Raw genomic sequence first — 16,894 nt, 5'->3', positions numbered from 1 at the left:
CTAGAACATTCTGTACAGGCTGAGACTCTAATCTTAACTGACCTTTGTATTTTAATGAAATGCCAGTAGTGCATTTATATGAACAACCTTTAGGATAAAATGTTGGGTTATGCTATTCGGTTTCAGATGGCCAACCACATTTAAGATGACAGGAAATTAATTACCTGAGCAGTTTTAAAATTTTTCCTTTTTTTTTTACTTCCTTGTGTCTTTTACAGAGACCTCTGCCAAAGAAGGGCTGCTGCTGTGGTGTCAAAGGAAAACTGCTCCTTACAGAAATGTGAACATTCAGAACTTCCATCTTAGGTAATCTTCCATTATTTCAAGAGATAGAAGCAATCTCAAAAATGTTATGTCAAATTTTCCCCACAGTTGTGCAGGTATATATTTGATCAGAGAATTTTGCTCTTCCCTAGACCTTTTTCAAATTCTCCTCCTCAATCTTCGGAGTGTTATTTTGGTTAGCCTTTAGCATTATTTACTATGACTTCCGGAGTTACTATTTAAAAGAAAAAGATCCTGCTATATACAGAATTACCATATTACATCTTTAGAGGTCCTTTGTAGTAATTCCTGAGTACTGTAGCATAGTGGCAAATGACTGCTTTCAAATGAGAGCCACAGAGAAGTTCTTCTGGGAAAAAGACCAGTGTGTTGAGCATGTGAATATTTCATGATTATGATGAATCCATCTGTATTGTTTTGCAATGTACATTACTATAGGGAGCATAAAATGCACTCAGTAATACACAACAGCAGCACTGTAAACACATTGGTTTACAGAATCAGGCTCATAACCTAAGTTGGAAAATTTCGTGAAAGCTCCAGCCTTGTGTTTCTGTGTTTTCATTAAGAGCTAGAATGGGAATTCCAGGCCCTATACAGTCTGCCTGGTTTGGGGATTTGGCTAGTTCCTAAATCTCTGCCACTGGCCTACCTCATTAAAGTACATGACTTAGCACGTGCACTGTTTAATCAGGTGATCTTCCCTTCCCTGAGAGCCTTCTAGTATTTAAAACAAGAGCTCTATATTAGTGATTTGAATTAATTCTTTATGTGTAATACCTAAAGCACATTTAGTGGCAGAGAAGATACAGTTCATACATATGTTACAAGAGAAGAAAAATTTGTCTGATGTACAGTCCCTGTACTGCCTCTCAGAGATCTGAAATTTTCTCTGTGTTACTTTCCTGGAATATGCAAAGAGCTGTGAGGGGAACTTTTTATGGATTGATGGTTTACTATAAGTTACAGTGTCAGAATCTTAGTGTATTTATGTACATACACTGGTCTGATACATGATATGGGGAAAACATCTTGAATGGAAGTACCTTCATTTTTGTTTGTGTGGATTGGCTCTTACAGTACTGCTTTGCAGTGGGCTATCCAGATCATTTTATTTTGCACCTTTTGGAAAAAGAAAAATAAATTTTTTGGTGCTCACTTTGATTTGGTTTTACATTCTAGATGATTTTATGTTATACAATGTAGGTATATTCTGCTTGATTTTTTTTTTTTTTGGAGATGGTTCTATTATTTGAAGAACATACCCAGACATCTCAGTGGTAGGGATTTTAACAGTGTTAACATGCTTAGGCTCACACAATTACTGCACAGGACAAGACCTCAAACCCTCAGTCCCTGTGATTGCTTAAAGTCTTTACATAAAGTATCTTACAGAATAATTGCTTCTGGCTGAAAAAAACCTCTCATAATCTTTCCAAAAATATGTTATTTGTAGCTGCATTCATTTCCTGTTCTTGCCATAAAAGGTAGCAGGTCTGAAGTCAGGCTGAAGTGTAAGAACTCAGATCAACGCTGTCATATGTGTGAAGTGTTTTAAATAAACTGAGCTGATTGACGATTTCTTACTTCTCTAAGCACTTGGTTGTGCCAGTAAAATTCTCAGAAATAACAGAGGAAAAGCCAATTGCTTCAGCAAATTCAAGTAATTGCAGGTTTGCTCTCCTTTTATTTTTTCACAAATACGCTGTGAGTGTAATGGGAGATGATGCACTTTCATGGATGAATGTGTACTTGAGCTGTCCTAGAACACTGCATGAATTAAGCAATTGAAATCAGGGACTGTTGCACAAAATGTACATTGCCTAGAAAGTATTTGAAGTCTACATGGAGTTTATGGAGTATACCTTAAGTATGTATGGATGGTAGAGTAAGATATGTACTATAGATAGATAGAGTACAGTAACAGAGCAGCTCAGAGAGAGTTGACAGGATCTAAGTTCAGGATTTTTGACAGAATTCCTGCTTTAATTTAAGCCTTGAGCAAGGATCAAATTGTAAAATGCCATGACTTTATTAACTAATTTTTTTTCCATTTTATTTTTTGCTGTAAAGCTGGAAAGATGGCCTTGGATTATGTGCACTTATCCACAGACACCGACCTGATCTTATTGACTACTCCAAGCTAAATAAGGTCATCAGCCTGGGTGGTACAGCATGGTGTCCTGCAGTGATTTGGCTGGCTTCTGGTTTGCTTAGCATGTTTTCTAAAAGACAGGCTGAGGAGTGCATACTAATTTTGACTGACTTTCTAAAGTCCTTCCCAAAAAACCTCAGTGACACAAGGGAGAGGACCTCCTGGCTGTCCTGTGTCCTTTCCTTCCCATTACAATGACTTCAGCATTTAATTGCAAATAATCTGGCCCTCAGATTCTGACAGTTGATGAAGTCTTTACACTGCCCAGTATGGATGTTAAATCAAATACATGGGAATTATCCATTTACCACTGATAGTATTGTCCATCCTGTTTTTATCTGGTGTAAATAACTGGAGATTGCAGACCAGTAAACAATGACATGACAATCAATCCTAAGATTCCTTAGAAAAAATACTGCTCTTACTAACTAGGAATACACAGTAAATTACTAGTCTTACATATTCAGGAAGTATTCACTGATTTTCAGATCTACTCTTCTACCTGTACTTCCAGACAAGTGGAAGCACAACCCATAAGCTAACCTCCTTAGGTAGTACCTCATGGGGATTAAAAACTATTTTATTACAGTTTGCTACTTACGGCAAAATGCATGTTTTCTAAAAGATACTTTGGTTTGAGAGGGAGAAATGAAGAATGAGCAGTAATGTCAGAATTTCTTGGTATCATTACTGAAGGAAAAAAAAACCTAGAAAGAAGTAGAATGTTCTTGTTTCACATTAGCTCTCAATACAGACACACTGTTTTCTCCTCTCTGGAATGAATCTAAACACCAGTCTCATGTAAACACCAGTGCAACAGAAACCTTAATCATGATTTTAATCTCTTGTGTGCAACTTTGCATTGATGAGAGAGAGTGGTAAAATATCAACTGTCCATGCCCTTTCTTTGCAAACTGGTTTACTAGTGGAATCAACTGTTATTAGAAGGTCCTTGGTGAAGAATAGATAAATGAATGAACTGAAACTATTTTAAATCTTAGTCTGCTTTATATGTTTATATGTTCAATTTATGTCAGAGTCCCTGAAATTCGCAGTGATGAAAATTAAAAATTAATTTAGTACTGAACACAGTACTAAGATTTAAACTTAGGCAGCTGTTAAGACAACTTCAGATCTGAACCAATGGGCAAAATATTAGCCATCAAAACCAGCTTGTTCTCCAATTCTATATGCAACCTTTCCTACAGATAAACAGAGTAATGGAATGACTGAGCTACCTGTCTCTGTGCACATGTGCTTATTTTGCATGGCATGAACAGAAGTGAGTTTGATTGAATCTGTGCTTTGAAAAGTGGTACGTGGTGCTGAAGAACATCACAGTTAACCATCCCATAGATGAGTGCTGAGAAAAGGGAACAGAACATAAGCAGGCCTGCTTCAATGGTACTATTTTCCTCTTAGAGGTTTCCAAAATAAGAACAGGTCAGGTTTCAAATTGAGGCTGAGCTGTTGAACATAAAGCACATGCAGAAAAAAAAAATCCTAAAATAGATCTTGCTTTTCTGGCCTGGCTATGTTTGATTGACTCTTCATTTTGGTTACATTAACAGCTGTCTTGGTGTCTTGTTTCTTACCGCCTGCATGCTGTCCTTTCCTTTTCTCACCAATATGTTTCATGTGAACCTGTAGCTGGAAAGATGGCCTTGCTTTCAACGCCCTTATCCATAGACACAGGCCTGATCTCCTTACTATGCCAAGTTAGATGAGGTATTTCTTTAGCTGTAGCAGAGATTTTTAGTTACTGCAGCTTGTAGTTCTGTTTAAAAGGATGGGTGATGGAAATCTCCAATTCTTCAGAAGCTGCTATGATTTTAAAGCATTCCTTTACCAGTGGAGCACTATTTGCTCGTGCACTTAGTACCAAGCACACAAATAGGAGGTGATCATCACTCATTCATGGGCAAAGTGCTTTAACCTAGTCAATAAGTCTCACTTAGATTTACTGTCTTTTGAATTTTCTTTTACAAAATCTGTGTTCCCTATCTGAAGTGTGCTCACAGCTTGCTTTCTCTTTCCTTCAAAAAGCAAAATCTTAAAACCAGAGGAAGTGTTTGAATTTCCACAGACCTAAAATTTTGTTTGTAAAGGAATTACGGATTTTTATTTCCAATCCCAAACTGGCAAGTTTCACTCCTTCTGGAGAACAATTCTGCCTGTGCTTGCTTCTTCTCATGCATGCACCTAACCAGCAGAGAACTCAGTGGAAGTCATATCCCTATGATGTAATGTATAGTGGGTATAAAACAGGCAGGGCTAACTGTGTTGAACAGTCTCATTTAGCCTGCTGGTCCAGTGGCATTTAGTGTCTGTATAACTGCAGTACTTCATTCAGAATTAGCTCAGAACTGAGAGTACACTGTTATCTGTGTTCACCTTCAGAGTGCATTTCCAGCAGAGTTCTAGCTGTGGAGAACAGCTTATTAAAGTTTTCTTTTGAAAATATAGCAGCAGATGGACCAAAAGTTTATATACCTATACTGTTTTTTGAAGAACAATAGTTGTGACTCCAGTTTACAGTTTGGAAAAATAGAAGCTAAGTTTTAGTGTACTTACTCTAGTCTTGCTTCAAAGAAAAACTTCTATCTTTAACTCATTGTATTTTTTTCTTTAATGCAGGATGACCCCATAGGGAATATCAACCTTGCCATGGAAATTGCTGAAAAGCATTTGGATATCCCAAAGATGCTGGATGCAGAAGGTGAGAGTTATACCTTACTGAAGTTTGTGTTGTTTGTAAGCAGGGCACAGTAAAATTTCTTTTTTTGTTGTTTTTTTTTTTTTTTTCCTAACAGATTTTCAGTATTCCTTCCATATGAATCATAATGTAGCAACTTGCTTCATTTTCAAAAATATATTTTCTTTTCTTTCTGGCATGCATTGGATAATTTCACTCACTTTTTGCTTTTTTATTGTTTGTTAATGGTTGCATTTATTATAGTGCTTTGGACCCTAACCTCAGCACATGGTCCCACTGTGTTGAGGTAGAATGCAGGATCAAAAGTTAATCCTTGCTTTTAATAATTCAAATTTAATAAAGGGAAATATAACTGTTAGCAACTTAAAGCATATTCAGTTTTTTAAACATTTAAGCAAGAGGCCAGAAATAGAAAAGTAGAAGTACTTCCAAAGCCTTCAAAATATGCTAACACATGGCTCACCTCTGAAAAAGAGCTAGGTTGAGGAAAGCATTTTTTTTGTTCATTTTAGTTGTAAGCTTTTTGCAGTGATACTTTTAACAAATAATTCATGTGTCTCCAATTATCTTGAGAATTTCCTGAATTTCTTCAAGATAATCAAACTTTCATACTCAGGGCTAAAAAATGCTGCCAACTACTGGAATTTGCCTAAATTAGTTCAAAGCATTCTTCCCCAAGAATGGAGACTCAGCTCTGGTGGCTTCTCAGTAAAGCAGTGATAAGATGGGAATCATCCAGAGCACTCAAACTGACTACACCGGCTCCTCTTGAAGTCTTCATTTGGAAAGTTAGACAGGATGATTTGGAAAGTCCAGGCTGTAATCTCTTCATTGAAGAGTAGTTTCACTTTCATGCTTTAAAACAAATAGTTTTCATCTTTTGCAGTGCAATTCACCTTTCAACAACACCACTTAATTATTTTGTTCTGAAATACTGTGCAAGGAATAAACAGAGAAGTGCTGTCCCCTTGCCATTGAGCAGCTTTCTTCATTTTTTTCCTCTTCTCTTCATAATCAATATAAGAAACCTTTTATTTTCCTCACCAAATTTTCTGCACATTCTATTCCTTATCTCACTGTTCTCCTCTTGGCAGGGGAGGAGATAATGAAATGATATTCTTTCTAATACCCTTTAAGTATTTGTGGTCACTTTTTGCCATCTTTATTTCCACTGTGCTCTCCATGGAAACTTTGCAAATTTTGTTCACAGCTACATAAAGTAGATGCAAAATCAGTAAATATATTGATCCTGAACTTAGAAATCTCACTGTTAACATTAGAAATTTTCACTAATTTTAGGGTCTTTTCAAGTCAGTATCTTCCCACTCCTTTCATTGGCAGGAATCCATGCAGGTTGCAGTAGAATCATTCATTACTCAGCCATAACTGCTGTAAAAACACCTTTCCTGCCTTTCTCTGTTAAGTACTGAAAAGGTCCATTTTTACCTATGCATGCATACCTTGGTTGCACCCACTTTATATTTCCACTCTCCTGCCATGGTAGGGACAAAGCTATTAGCCAGCCAAGCCAAACCCTCCTGTGATTTATGCTATTAATGAAAAAGATGGGCTGGCACAGGAATTGCAGAGCTGCTACTGTCCAACTTTTCTTAGCACAAAATGTATTTCTGGCCTGCAGGAGTTGTACAGGTTCCCAGTATATGCCAGTACCCTGTCAGACACAGGGACCCTGTGCTGATACACACTGAGTGCAGTTCTGGTTTGTGACTGTCAGTGGCTGCATTTAGCTCTGCAGTAATTGCAGAGATTCAGATGAAGTTGCTTTGGAGTGGCAGTGAAGCTGAACCCAGCAGATCTGCCAGCCATGCCATCTGCTTGGAAGTTTCCACAAACCAGAAGGTAGCAATACCCTTCTGTACAGTCTCAGCCTTCAGATGTTTTGCCATTTCAGGAAGAATTGTATCTTTTGTGTTTGCTGATTGCTAAAGCTTAGGTGGCTTTGCACTCATATCAGTAAACAGATGCAACCTGAATAATTGTGTATTTATTTGGAATCCTTACAGCACTGAGGTGGCACCATTAGCATAATCAGATGAAAGTACCTTGTGAGAATTTCTGAGCAGTTAACCCTCTTCTCTCCACACAGATGTAGTAAACACTGCCAGACCTGATGAAAGAGCCATTATGACTTATGTTTCCTGTTACTACCATGCATTTGCTGGTGCTCAGAAGGTGAGATTGTAGATGGATCAGATCTCATCCTTCACCTTCTGTCTTGTTTTTTTCAGCAATTTTTCCTTTTCTGATCTTTTTCTCACTAGTTACTAGAACAGCATCTTAGAGCTGAGCTCATTTCCTGTCACCTCTTTTCTCTGTGAGCTGCTGTTTTGGTAGAGCCAGTAGTAGTCTATCCATTTGTTCCATAGAAACAAACCTTCCTGTCTCATCTTTCTGCATATTTACTAATAATATCCAGTAGGTTTTTGACAGCTAGTTACCAAATGGGAGAGGATGATGTTCCCCTTAAAATGAATTTGTGTGCATTCATCTGAAGCACCATTAAAAATGTAAGATGAAAATAAGCTCAGAGTGAAAAGCAATTGTAGAATTCCATCTTTCTTCTCTCTGCTGGATATTATTTCTGCCACAGATGTCAAAATCATCATAACATGCTCAGAAAATAAACCCTTCTCTTATGCTTTCAGGATTGTTTTTAAAATGTTAAATGCTTAATGGTAAGTACAAACAGCAACATCAAATGATGCTACTAAGCAAAACAGAAACATTTATAGACATCTCAGACAAGCTCTGGAATCATGTCCTAAAGAAAAGAAGGAAAATTCTGAAAAGTAAGGCGGTTTGGAGTTGGGCATACTTCAGGTATTGGTAATAGGAAAAATACTGATGCTAAAAATGCTAACATGCAACTTCTAGAGAACATCTCCCTAGACTGAAATGTAGTCTGTCTTTCCTGTGTCTTAGTCAAAACCCTCACAATTTAAGTCACCAGACATATGTGTGCTAGTTCTTATGCAGACAGTCCTGGTAAAATTAGGGTCACTTCCCCTATGAAAGTACTGCTGGATTGAGCTTAATGAAAAAAAATTATCCTCTTTGTATGAGCTTACACTGAATTTTTAGTGTACTTTTTATTCTGTCAGCACCCCTCAATCTAACAGTAAATTTTTTACAGCTTTGTAGAATTTCTCGGATACAGAGCTAAGGACAAGAAAGCAGTAAGAAGGACATGAAGTGATGCATTTATTTATTCATCCTGTTTTCTACTTCTCGATTCCTTTTTTTCTTGTTTTATTTTAATTTCTCCCCCCTCTTGTAGACATTGTGAACACTCCCAAACCTGATGAGAGAGCTATCATGACATATGTGTCCTGCTTCTACCATGCTTTTGCTGGAGCAGAGCAGGTATTAATCAACTGTCTCTTCAGGTTGCTGTGTTTTTGACTGGTTGTTTCACATTTCCACTAGTTTATTAAAAAAACCAACCTCAACTAATTTAGTACTATGTAGTTATAATTAACATTTGCAAGTATCACTTGAGCACTAATATTTGTTTTTAACCAACTCTCAAACCTGTTTTAGTTAAATGTTGTGTAACAAGTTAACTTCTTTAATTCAAATACGCATTCTGTTTCTAATTTTGGGTCTTTATTTGATAATTTTAAGGACTGTTTCAGAAAACGCTGATTTGAAGATATTAAGTGGAGTTGTTGCTTGTTGCTACAACATCTTATGTGTTTGCTACATAACAGAATGTTTGACTTTTGGAGACTGAGACTTACTCATGCTGAGTCGTAATTTAGGGCTAGATTTTCAAAGATGCCTAAAGAGGCAGAAAGGCACAGAAGACATCCAACATGGTTTTTGTGCCTGGTTCCCACTGAAGCCAACAGAATTTGTGGATGAAAGTACAAGTATAAAAGGCATGAACATAGCAGCAGATGTTCATGTAATTAATGGGATACTCACTCATAAATGTGGCACTTCCCACTCTTCTCTTTCATGCATTTCTAGCCTACAAATGGGCATAATCCAATTTATGTTACAAAAAAAGCAACAAACCTTTAAAGTAGCTGATATTTTGCCTTCATCCTCAGGACTGAATTTCCCTTCCTGTCTGCTAGGTCCCCTGTACCTTACCACAGCATAGCTATGCTGTTGCACTCTCTCATTCCTGGGTAGGAGGGTTTTGATATTCATGCAAAAGGGGAATTCCAACTACTCTGTAACATGGGAGTCTACATGGATATTTATTTGATTAGATATATTCCAGAGTCATATTTTAATGAAAGTACTGCTTTGTGGTATCAAACTAGTAAATTTAAAATATGGCAGAGCTACACAGAGCCTTCACATATAAATTTGTTAAGAGGTGTGAAAAGATCTGCTGTCAGTGGTTGAGCTGCACTTAGTCTCAAGGGTTGAACATTTGGTATGCAGATATAGAGTGGTCTGAGACTCCTGCATCACATGTGGTGTCTATCTAGTGTGGCTAACAAATCTAATACTTTTTGGATATGACTTAAAAAAATAACCTAATAGGATATCTTTAAGAATGGCCTAAGTTGTTTTTAAAAAGAAAAGATTTATTAGACAACTATATAATAAGGCTTCATTGTACAACAAGGGGACCTCTGTGCTGATCTGTGCCTCATTCAGGCCATTGGAATCTATGGCTGCAGGAGGAGGGAAAATGAGTATCTAAACAACTTAGGAGCATAAATCACCAACTATAAAAAAAGTGATCTTTTATTTGCAGCAGCCACATTCTCTCTCTTTCTCCAAGCCTACACCTTTCTCAGAATGTGTTTATGAATATGTTCTGTTTATTTGCTGTGTGTTACAGGCTGAGACTGCAGCTAACCGGATCTGTAAGGTGCTTGCTGTGAATCAGGAAAATGAGAGGTTGATGGAAGAATATGAGAGACTAGCAAGTGAGGTAAGGATGCTCTATCTGTAATGTGGTGACAATAATGCTCATGAACTATTGAAAGCTGAAAGTTTTGTGCACTCTCTTCAAGACAGAAAAGCAGAGACACTGTGAAGGTAAATCTCTCAGTGGCAGGTTGCAAAGCCCAGCTGCCCAAGACATTGAGTTTCGGGTGAATCATTCACCACAACTCCCTGTGTGACTGAAGGTTGCACAGGAAGTCAGTCAGTCAGTGAATGTGCCCTAGTCAGTCAGTCAGTCTTGTTAACGTGCCCAAAAGTGTGTCTTGAGGATTGCCATCCATATGCCTCAAGACCAGGCTTCCAGTTTCTCTAATCTTCCAAGACAGCCTACCTTGACCACATGTGGAACATTCCAGATCAAGCAAGCCCCTTGGCTTTGTGTACTGCAGAGCACACCTGGAGAGGGTCTGTCAGGTTGTTCACAATCCATCTGTGAGCGAGGACAGCAGATGAATGTACAGATGAACGTGCTCCTCCTGTCTTTTCTTGTTTAATGGCAAATCTGCCAAGCAGGACTACAGATGTAGAGTGCACAAATGAGTGCTCTCTTATCTTTTATTGCTTAATCTGCAAAAATAAACTGAAATTGCAGCACTACTTTCTGTATCTAAATTTGCACTAATGGCCTTCTGAGTGAAGATTTTAACATGACCTGAGGCTGGTTTCTGTCCTGATCCCATAACTATGACAAACCTGAAACACCAAGACCAATAGTTTTGAAAGTGGCAGTTGATGCTGGGTAACTCAGATTTTGAGTAATTAGAGGAACCTTAGATGTGTGTTAATCTTTCTGAAAATCAGGTTATTTCTAGAAATACCTGGAATATCTGGGCAAATTTGTTACTTTTATAAAGCAATACAATATAAAAATATTGTTTAGCTTTGAATATTTTGTGCTTACTCACCATTAAGGCATCAGTACCAACTGAAATCAATAATATTTAATTGGAACAAACTTAATTAAGATTTGTAAGTTCAATATAATATTTTTTGGTTGTTTTTCCATTGCCTTTATTTGACTTGTTTTTGTTGGCTTGAAAGCTTTTGGAATGGATTCGCCGGACAATTCCTTGGCTGGAAAACAGGACCCCAGAAAAAACAATGCAGGCTATGCAGAAGAAATTAGAGGACTTCCGGGACTACCGCCGCAAGCACAAACCTCCCAAAGTCCAGGAGAAATGTCAGCTGGAGATCAATTTCAACACCCTGCAGACAAAACTGAGAATCAGCAATCGGCCTGCTTTCATGCCATCAGAGGGGAAAATGGTTTCAGTAAGTAAAGGAGGCTTTAATATTCTGTTTGTTTTATCAATGATCTCCCAAAAAAGCCAATGTGAGGGATTGAAAAGCCATTCTAAGTCATTCTCAGAAACATCAGTTTGTTGTACTTTTTCAATACCAAACTCCTTTTACACATTCCCTTTTGTTCCAGAATCTTGCTTTCTAATAAGCATGCTCCTGCCTCTTTGAAGGCTTTCCCAAAAGCAAATTATCTGGAGATGCAAGACTATAGAGAGCTTCCTTCGGCAGTGTTATCAATACTTGTGTATCATTGGGCCAATGATTGCTTATTTAAGCAAAACTCAGTTGTTTCACTGACATTTAATCATCAAACAAACAGACATTGCTCAATACATGTTTCTACATTTTTTCTATTCTGCCTTTTCTCTTATGTCTATGAAGATAAGACAGTCCATACCAAGAATTCTCATCTGCTGATAAATACTGTGGCTTGACTGGGTCAAAACATTTCCTGTGGAATCTAGCAAACCTGTTTCTGTACTCTATTCTATCATTGTGTTTTGTTTTTCATAAACAAAAAAATTGCTCTATCTGGAAAGGGTTATTGTCCACCCTCCATATGCAGAAAATAAGGGCCCTGTTACTTCAGCTTCCCACTCATGTCTTTTGAGTTTGCAAGAAAGCTCACAAAACTTTGTATACCACAGAAAGTGAAATGAATTTGTGTTCCAGGTAAAACATGCACCAAATCCTTTTGATAGTAATTACCTTGCTATTGTCCATTTGTGAAAGCAAAGCACTTTCATTTTGATAACACATAATACATAAAAGAACACACACATTGTAATATGGGAGGTAAAAGCAATATATTGTGAAGACATTGGACCTGTAGCCATGCTTGGAAACCATTTCTATAGGGGCTGCTTTCATAAATGCCCCTGAACACAACACACTATGAGGAGCAGGTGTCCACACTAAAACACAACGCCCTGACAATGTGTTATATAATTCTGTGATTTTACAAAATCTGCACATAAAAACTTCTCTTTTTGAAGCCAAATTGTGAATGAATCAAAAATCTGTAAACGTAGATAAAAAGAGATTATAGTTTCATCCATCTCTCCCATGTATTCTCTTCACAGGATATTGCCGGCGCTTGGCAGAGACTTGAGCAAGCTGAGAAAGGCTATGAAGAGTGGCTGCTGAATGAAATACGACGACTGGAAAGACTGGAACACTTGGCTGAGAAATTTAGGCAGAAGGCTTCCACTCATGAACAGTGGGCATATGGTGAGGAGAGATGGCTTTTTACATTTTTAGTATTCGAATGTTTGAAGTCGACCTGTCAGTGCTGACTATTTGCCAGCTAGAAACTCACTCATAAGTAGTTTGGACAATTTCAGACAATCTAAAATAATAACAGATAAAATGTCAGGTTTTGTTGACTGTAGTAACGGTCCTAACTTGTTGGCATGTTGCTAATGAGATGTAACTGTAAAAATCATGCTTGAGGCAGTGAGTCAAACTTAATGGGAATATTCTGCATTTGAATAGAAGCCATTACTGCTAATGTATTCCTACACAGTTGTACACCAGGAATGCAGTCATACCACTGGCTAAGTGTGGAATTCTTAACAGAAATATTCTGAGTTTATTATTTGGTCATCATGATGTTCTGAATAGTCCAGATAAACTACATGATACTGGACTTGTGTCTGCTTTGCTCCAAACTCTTAATTATAAACTATTAATAGTTCTGGCTTCTAATGCTAACCTAACCTTACCTGTAGCTGTGACACCTGTAGGACCTTACAGTGACATTCAGTTTTGTTCGGGCCTATTAAACGTAGGTCTGCTCTATCATCCTGACGACTGTCTTCCTGTTTCTGCCATGCTTCTGGCTTTTCCCAGCTAGATTATTTTGACACTGTGAAAATGAATCAGAGTCCATCCTCTTATAGTTGCTGGAAGCATGCAAGGCTGTAAATGGTTGCCAAGCAGATACTAGAAGGGAAACTACAGCCCTGAGAGCCGATTTTCTGAGCATAAAAACTCCTCATGGTCACAAGTCATAGCTGTTGTGTAGGGAAAACTTCACATAAGCTGGTACACAGCAAGTGCAACAATAGTTGCTTCTGGCTCTAGGATTCACAGAGCTGCAAATGCCATGTGGTGAGTGCAGCTGCAGGGCCTGTCTGTGTGGATTCAGTTGTCCAACATAGGAGCTACTCAGCAGTAATATTTCAGTTTCTACTTAATCTTTGTTTCTCTAGCCTTTTGTAGATGAGTTGGCATTTTCCACTTAAAATTCAGAGTTCAATACAAAAGGCAGTCACACATCTCAGGTTTATTTTTTTTTAAGTGCTGAAATGACTAATGAATTGAAGACAGAACATAAAAAAAGAATAACAGATCATTAGTAAGAGTGAAGCTGAGCATAGCAGTGTAATTTCTGGGTTTTTAAATCTATTCTACAAAAAATTATCACAGTGGTTTAGAGATACAGTTTTTGCTAATATACCATTTTTATGCCAGTTTCTCCAGCAATGTAGTACTCACTATTTTAGACCTGTATAAGCTGCCTATGCAAAACCCAGGACATTACTGTGAGAGCCTTAAAAATATATGTTTCTAATTAACATGTGCTGACAATTTGCTGCTGATTTCAGTAGGGGTGGGATTTAATCAAATCATATGAAATCATACATTTGATTTTCACCATGCCTCAACTAAAAAGTTGATTAAATTTACAATTTTCCTAACAAATAAATTGCTAAAAAATTAGTAATATTTTTATTTCCTCTTTCAGGCAAAGAGCAGACCTTGCTTCAGAAGGATTACGAGTCTGCCTCTCTGACAGAAGTCCGTGCCATGTTAAGGAAACATGAAGCTTTTGAGAGCGATTTGGCTGCTCACCAGGACAGGGTGGAACAGATCGCTGCCATTGCCCAGGAGCTGAAGTATGTTCCATTTAAAGGCTTGCAGCTGCTGACATTTAACTTTGCGATAAACTCTTTCCAATGAATTTGATAGTGTCATAGGTACCAACGAAGGAATTCCAGGCATAGCTTCATAAGTATATTATCTGAGCTGGTCACTGAGACCTTTCCCTCATCTCCCCCTTACCCCCAACCAAATATAGATATTCAACTGAACAAAACTATTTGAAAAGAAACATTTTAAACTTGACTTTACAGTAATATTTTAGATTAGCTCTACCCATGAGTCCATTATGGGTTGATGGGAATCCTGGAGGTGTTTATTTCTCAGTTCATATGGTCTGCTGAGAGGTATGAGCTATGAGTTGTTTAACTTAGAAAATAATTTCACTTACACAAATTACAGATTAAGTATCTTCACAAGAATATTGGTCCTTTCAAAATGCTTCACATCCCTTTATTATCTCTATAGTAGTGGGTAATGCACTGACTTCCTGCAGATTTAACTGTCTCTAATATGCTTATTTTCACAATCTCTTGGTATTATATTTGGAATTGCCATTGTCTCCTTTTTACTGAAGGGACGCTGGAAACGAAATAATTTGCTCTCAGATTCCTGCCCTTGGCTTCCTTGAAGCTCTCCAAGCTACAATTTCTCACCTTGAACTGGCAGAACAGTTACTGCTCAGAAATGAAATCTTAGAAACATGCCCTTTTTTCACTTTGTGAAGGACCATGACTCACAAACAGCTCCATCTTCATTAACAATTAAAAATCAGATACTTGTCTAAAAATGTAGTGTATCATATCTGATAGCAGCAGCACTTACAGTAATTATGGAATTCCAATGGATTTAAAAGAAAAATTCCATCTTCGGGATTATTTAAAGGAAGAAAAATTAAGCATAGTGGGCAGACTAAGTACTGTGCTTTGGTTAATGTGAAAGAAATCAGAAAAAAACACAGAGAATGGAGATTGCCCTGAATGAGTGAGATTATGAAACACTTTCTGGCATGCCTTGATCTCTGTTGTGGAGTTATTTCATAGGATGGCTTGGGTTGGAAGGGACCTTAATGATCATTTAGTTCCAAGACCCCTACCACGGATGAGGACATCTTCCACTAGATCACATTGTTCAAAGCCCCATACAACCTCACCCCACACCTCTGGGTATGGGACATCCACAGCTTCTCCAGGCAACCTGTTCCAGTGCCTCACCACCCTCACAGTAAAGAATTTCTTCCTAATATCTAGTCCAAACCTGCCCTCTTCCTGTTTAATGCCATTCCCCCTTGTCGTCATTGAAAGTACCTCTCCAGCTCTCCTGTAAGTCCCCTTTAGGCACTGGAAGGCTGCCATAAGGTATCCCCAAAACCTCCTTGTCTGGATAGCCCCAACTCTCTCTCAGCCTGTCTTCTTAGGACAGATGCTCCACCACTCTGATCATCTTTGTGTCCCTTCTCTGGACCTGCTCCAACAGGTCCATGTCTTCTCTGGGGATCCCAGAGCTGGATGCAGGGTTCCAGGTGGGCTCTCAGCAGAGCAGAGGGGCAGAATGCCCTCCCTGGCCCTGCTGCCCACACTGCTTTGGATGCAGCCCAGGACACGTTTGGCTCTCTGGGCTGGGAGTGCCCATGGCTGGGTCATATTAACTTCTTGTCTAGCAACATCCCCAAGTCCTTCCTCCAAGGGCTGCTCTCAATCCATTCTCTACCCAGCCTCTATTTGTGCTTGGGATTGCCCCGAGATTTGTTTCTCTTTATACTAAAGAAAGTTTCTGTAACAGCTTCAGCTTTATGAATTATGAGAAACTTTGGGAATGTAGCATACATAGCACAGCATCTGCTTACCAGTGTTTTGAACCCTCTGTCCTTTACCTCTGGTGACGCCAGTGAGCACTGTATCCTGTCTATTTTGGGATTGTCTCTTCTCAGTTGTTTCAGTAATTTGCTGTGTGAAGTAAAACAAGTTATTTGTGGCCTGGGCTGCAAAGGTGCTGAAAGCTGATTGCATTTAGAGATGCTCTAATTTGACTTCTCTGCTTCTCCATACAATGGTGCTATCAGTGCCTGATTTTTCACTGTGACTGTGTAACTGAATTAGGCTTAATGCCCATGGGGAACACTGAATGAAAGGTCATAAAGGTCAGGTTTTATCACTGGTGCAAGCAAATGGGCAGCTTCTATTTAAATACTGATTTTAATTATTTATACATAATTCCTCCCACAATAAAATTATGGAGGAAAATGCTAATTTCTTTCTTAATCCATATTTTTAAAGAAGGACTAATGTCTGAATGCTAAGAAATGTGCATTGGCATCTTGATACAAAGCCTGTTGAAGTCAGTGTGGATATTTATTTCTTGATTTTCATTTGCTTGGTGGGTTGGTTGTTTTTTTTCCTCATCACTGGAGCAGGCCCTTACAGAAAACATCATCGTCTGTGTCTAAATTCTAAGTCAGTACACCTCCATGTTTTGTTTTAATCATCTCTTGGATGCCTAAAGTTGCAATTTCAAAGGAGAACTATTGCTGTATGACCTTGAACTCTACTAGTTACAGTTTCCTGTCCTGGTATTTCTGCTACAGCTCAGTCCACTGTGTGCTTAAGGTTAAAGTTGCTAAA

The 16,894-nt window shown here is 38.2% G+C and overlaps 1 protein-coding gene across 11 annotated transcripts in view; it reads left to right on the top strand.

Annotated features, from left to right (window-relative positions):
- The window catches only part of ACTN2 (actinin alpha 2), a 120,840-nt gene that overhangs the window by 85,224 nt on the left and 18,722 nt on the right, over positions 1 to 16,894 (top strand). For 8 of the 11 annotated variants that reach the window (XM_077175571.1, XM_077175570.1, XM_077175572.1 and 5 more), the window contains 8 exons: positions 219 to 306; positions 2,359 to 2,437; positions 5,078 to 5,159; positions 7,264 to 7,349; positions 9,982 to 10,074; positions 11,130 to 11,360; positions 12,473 to 12,620; positions 14,140 to 14,290. In XM_077175571.1, the coding sequence (XP_077031686.1) occupies positions 219 to 306; positions 2,359 to 2,437; positions 5,078 to 5,159; positions 7,264 to 7,349; positions 9,982 to 10,074; positions 11,130 to 11,360; positions 12,473 to 12,620; positions 14,140 to 14,290 (958 nt within the window). Of the gene's footprint in view, positions 1 to 218; positions 307 to 2,358; positions 2,438 to 5,077; positions 5,160 to 7,263; positions 7,350 to 8,454; positions 8,541 to 9,981; positions 10,075 to 11,129; positions 11,361 to 12,472; positions 12,621 to 14,139; positions 14,291 to 16,894 lie in introns of those variants that run through there. The other 3 variants (XM_054629100.2, XM_077175575.1, XM_077175574.1) reach the window with 2 other exon arrangements.

The sequence above is a fragment of the Agelaius phoeniceus genome, chromosome 3 (assembly GCF_051311805.1).
Source record: "Agelaius phoeniceus isolate bAgePho1 chromosome 3, bAgePho1.hap1, whole genome shotgun sequence".
NCBI lineage: Eukaryota > Metazoa > Chordata > Aves > Passeriformes > Icteridae > Agelaius > Agelaius phoeniceus.
The sequence above is the reverse complement of the archived record's forward strand: the minus strand, read 5'-3'. Positions and strand labels throughout refer to the sequence as shown.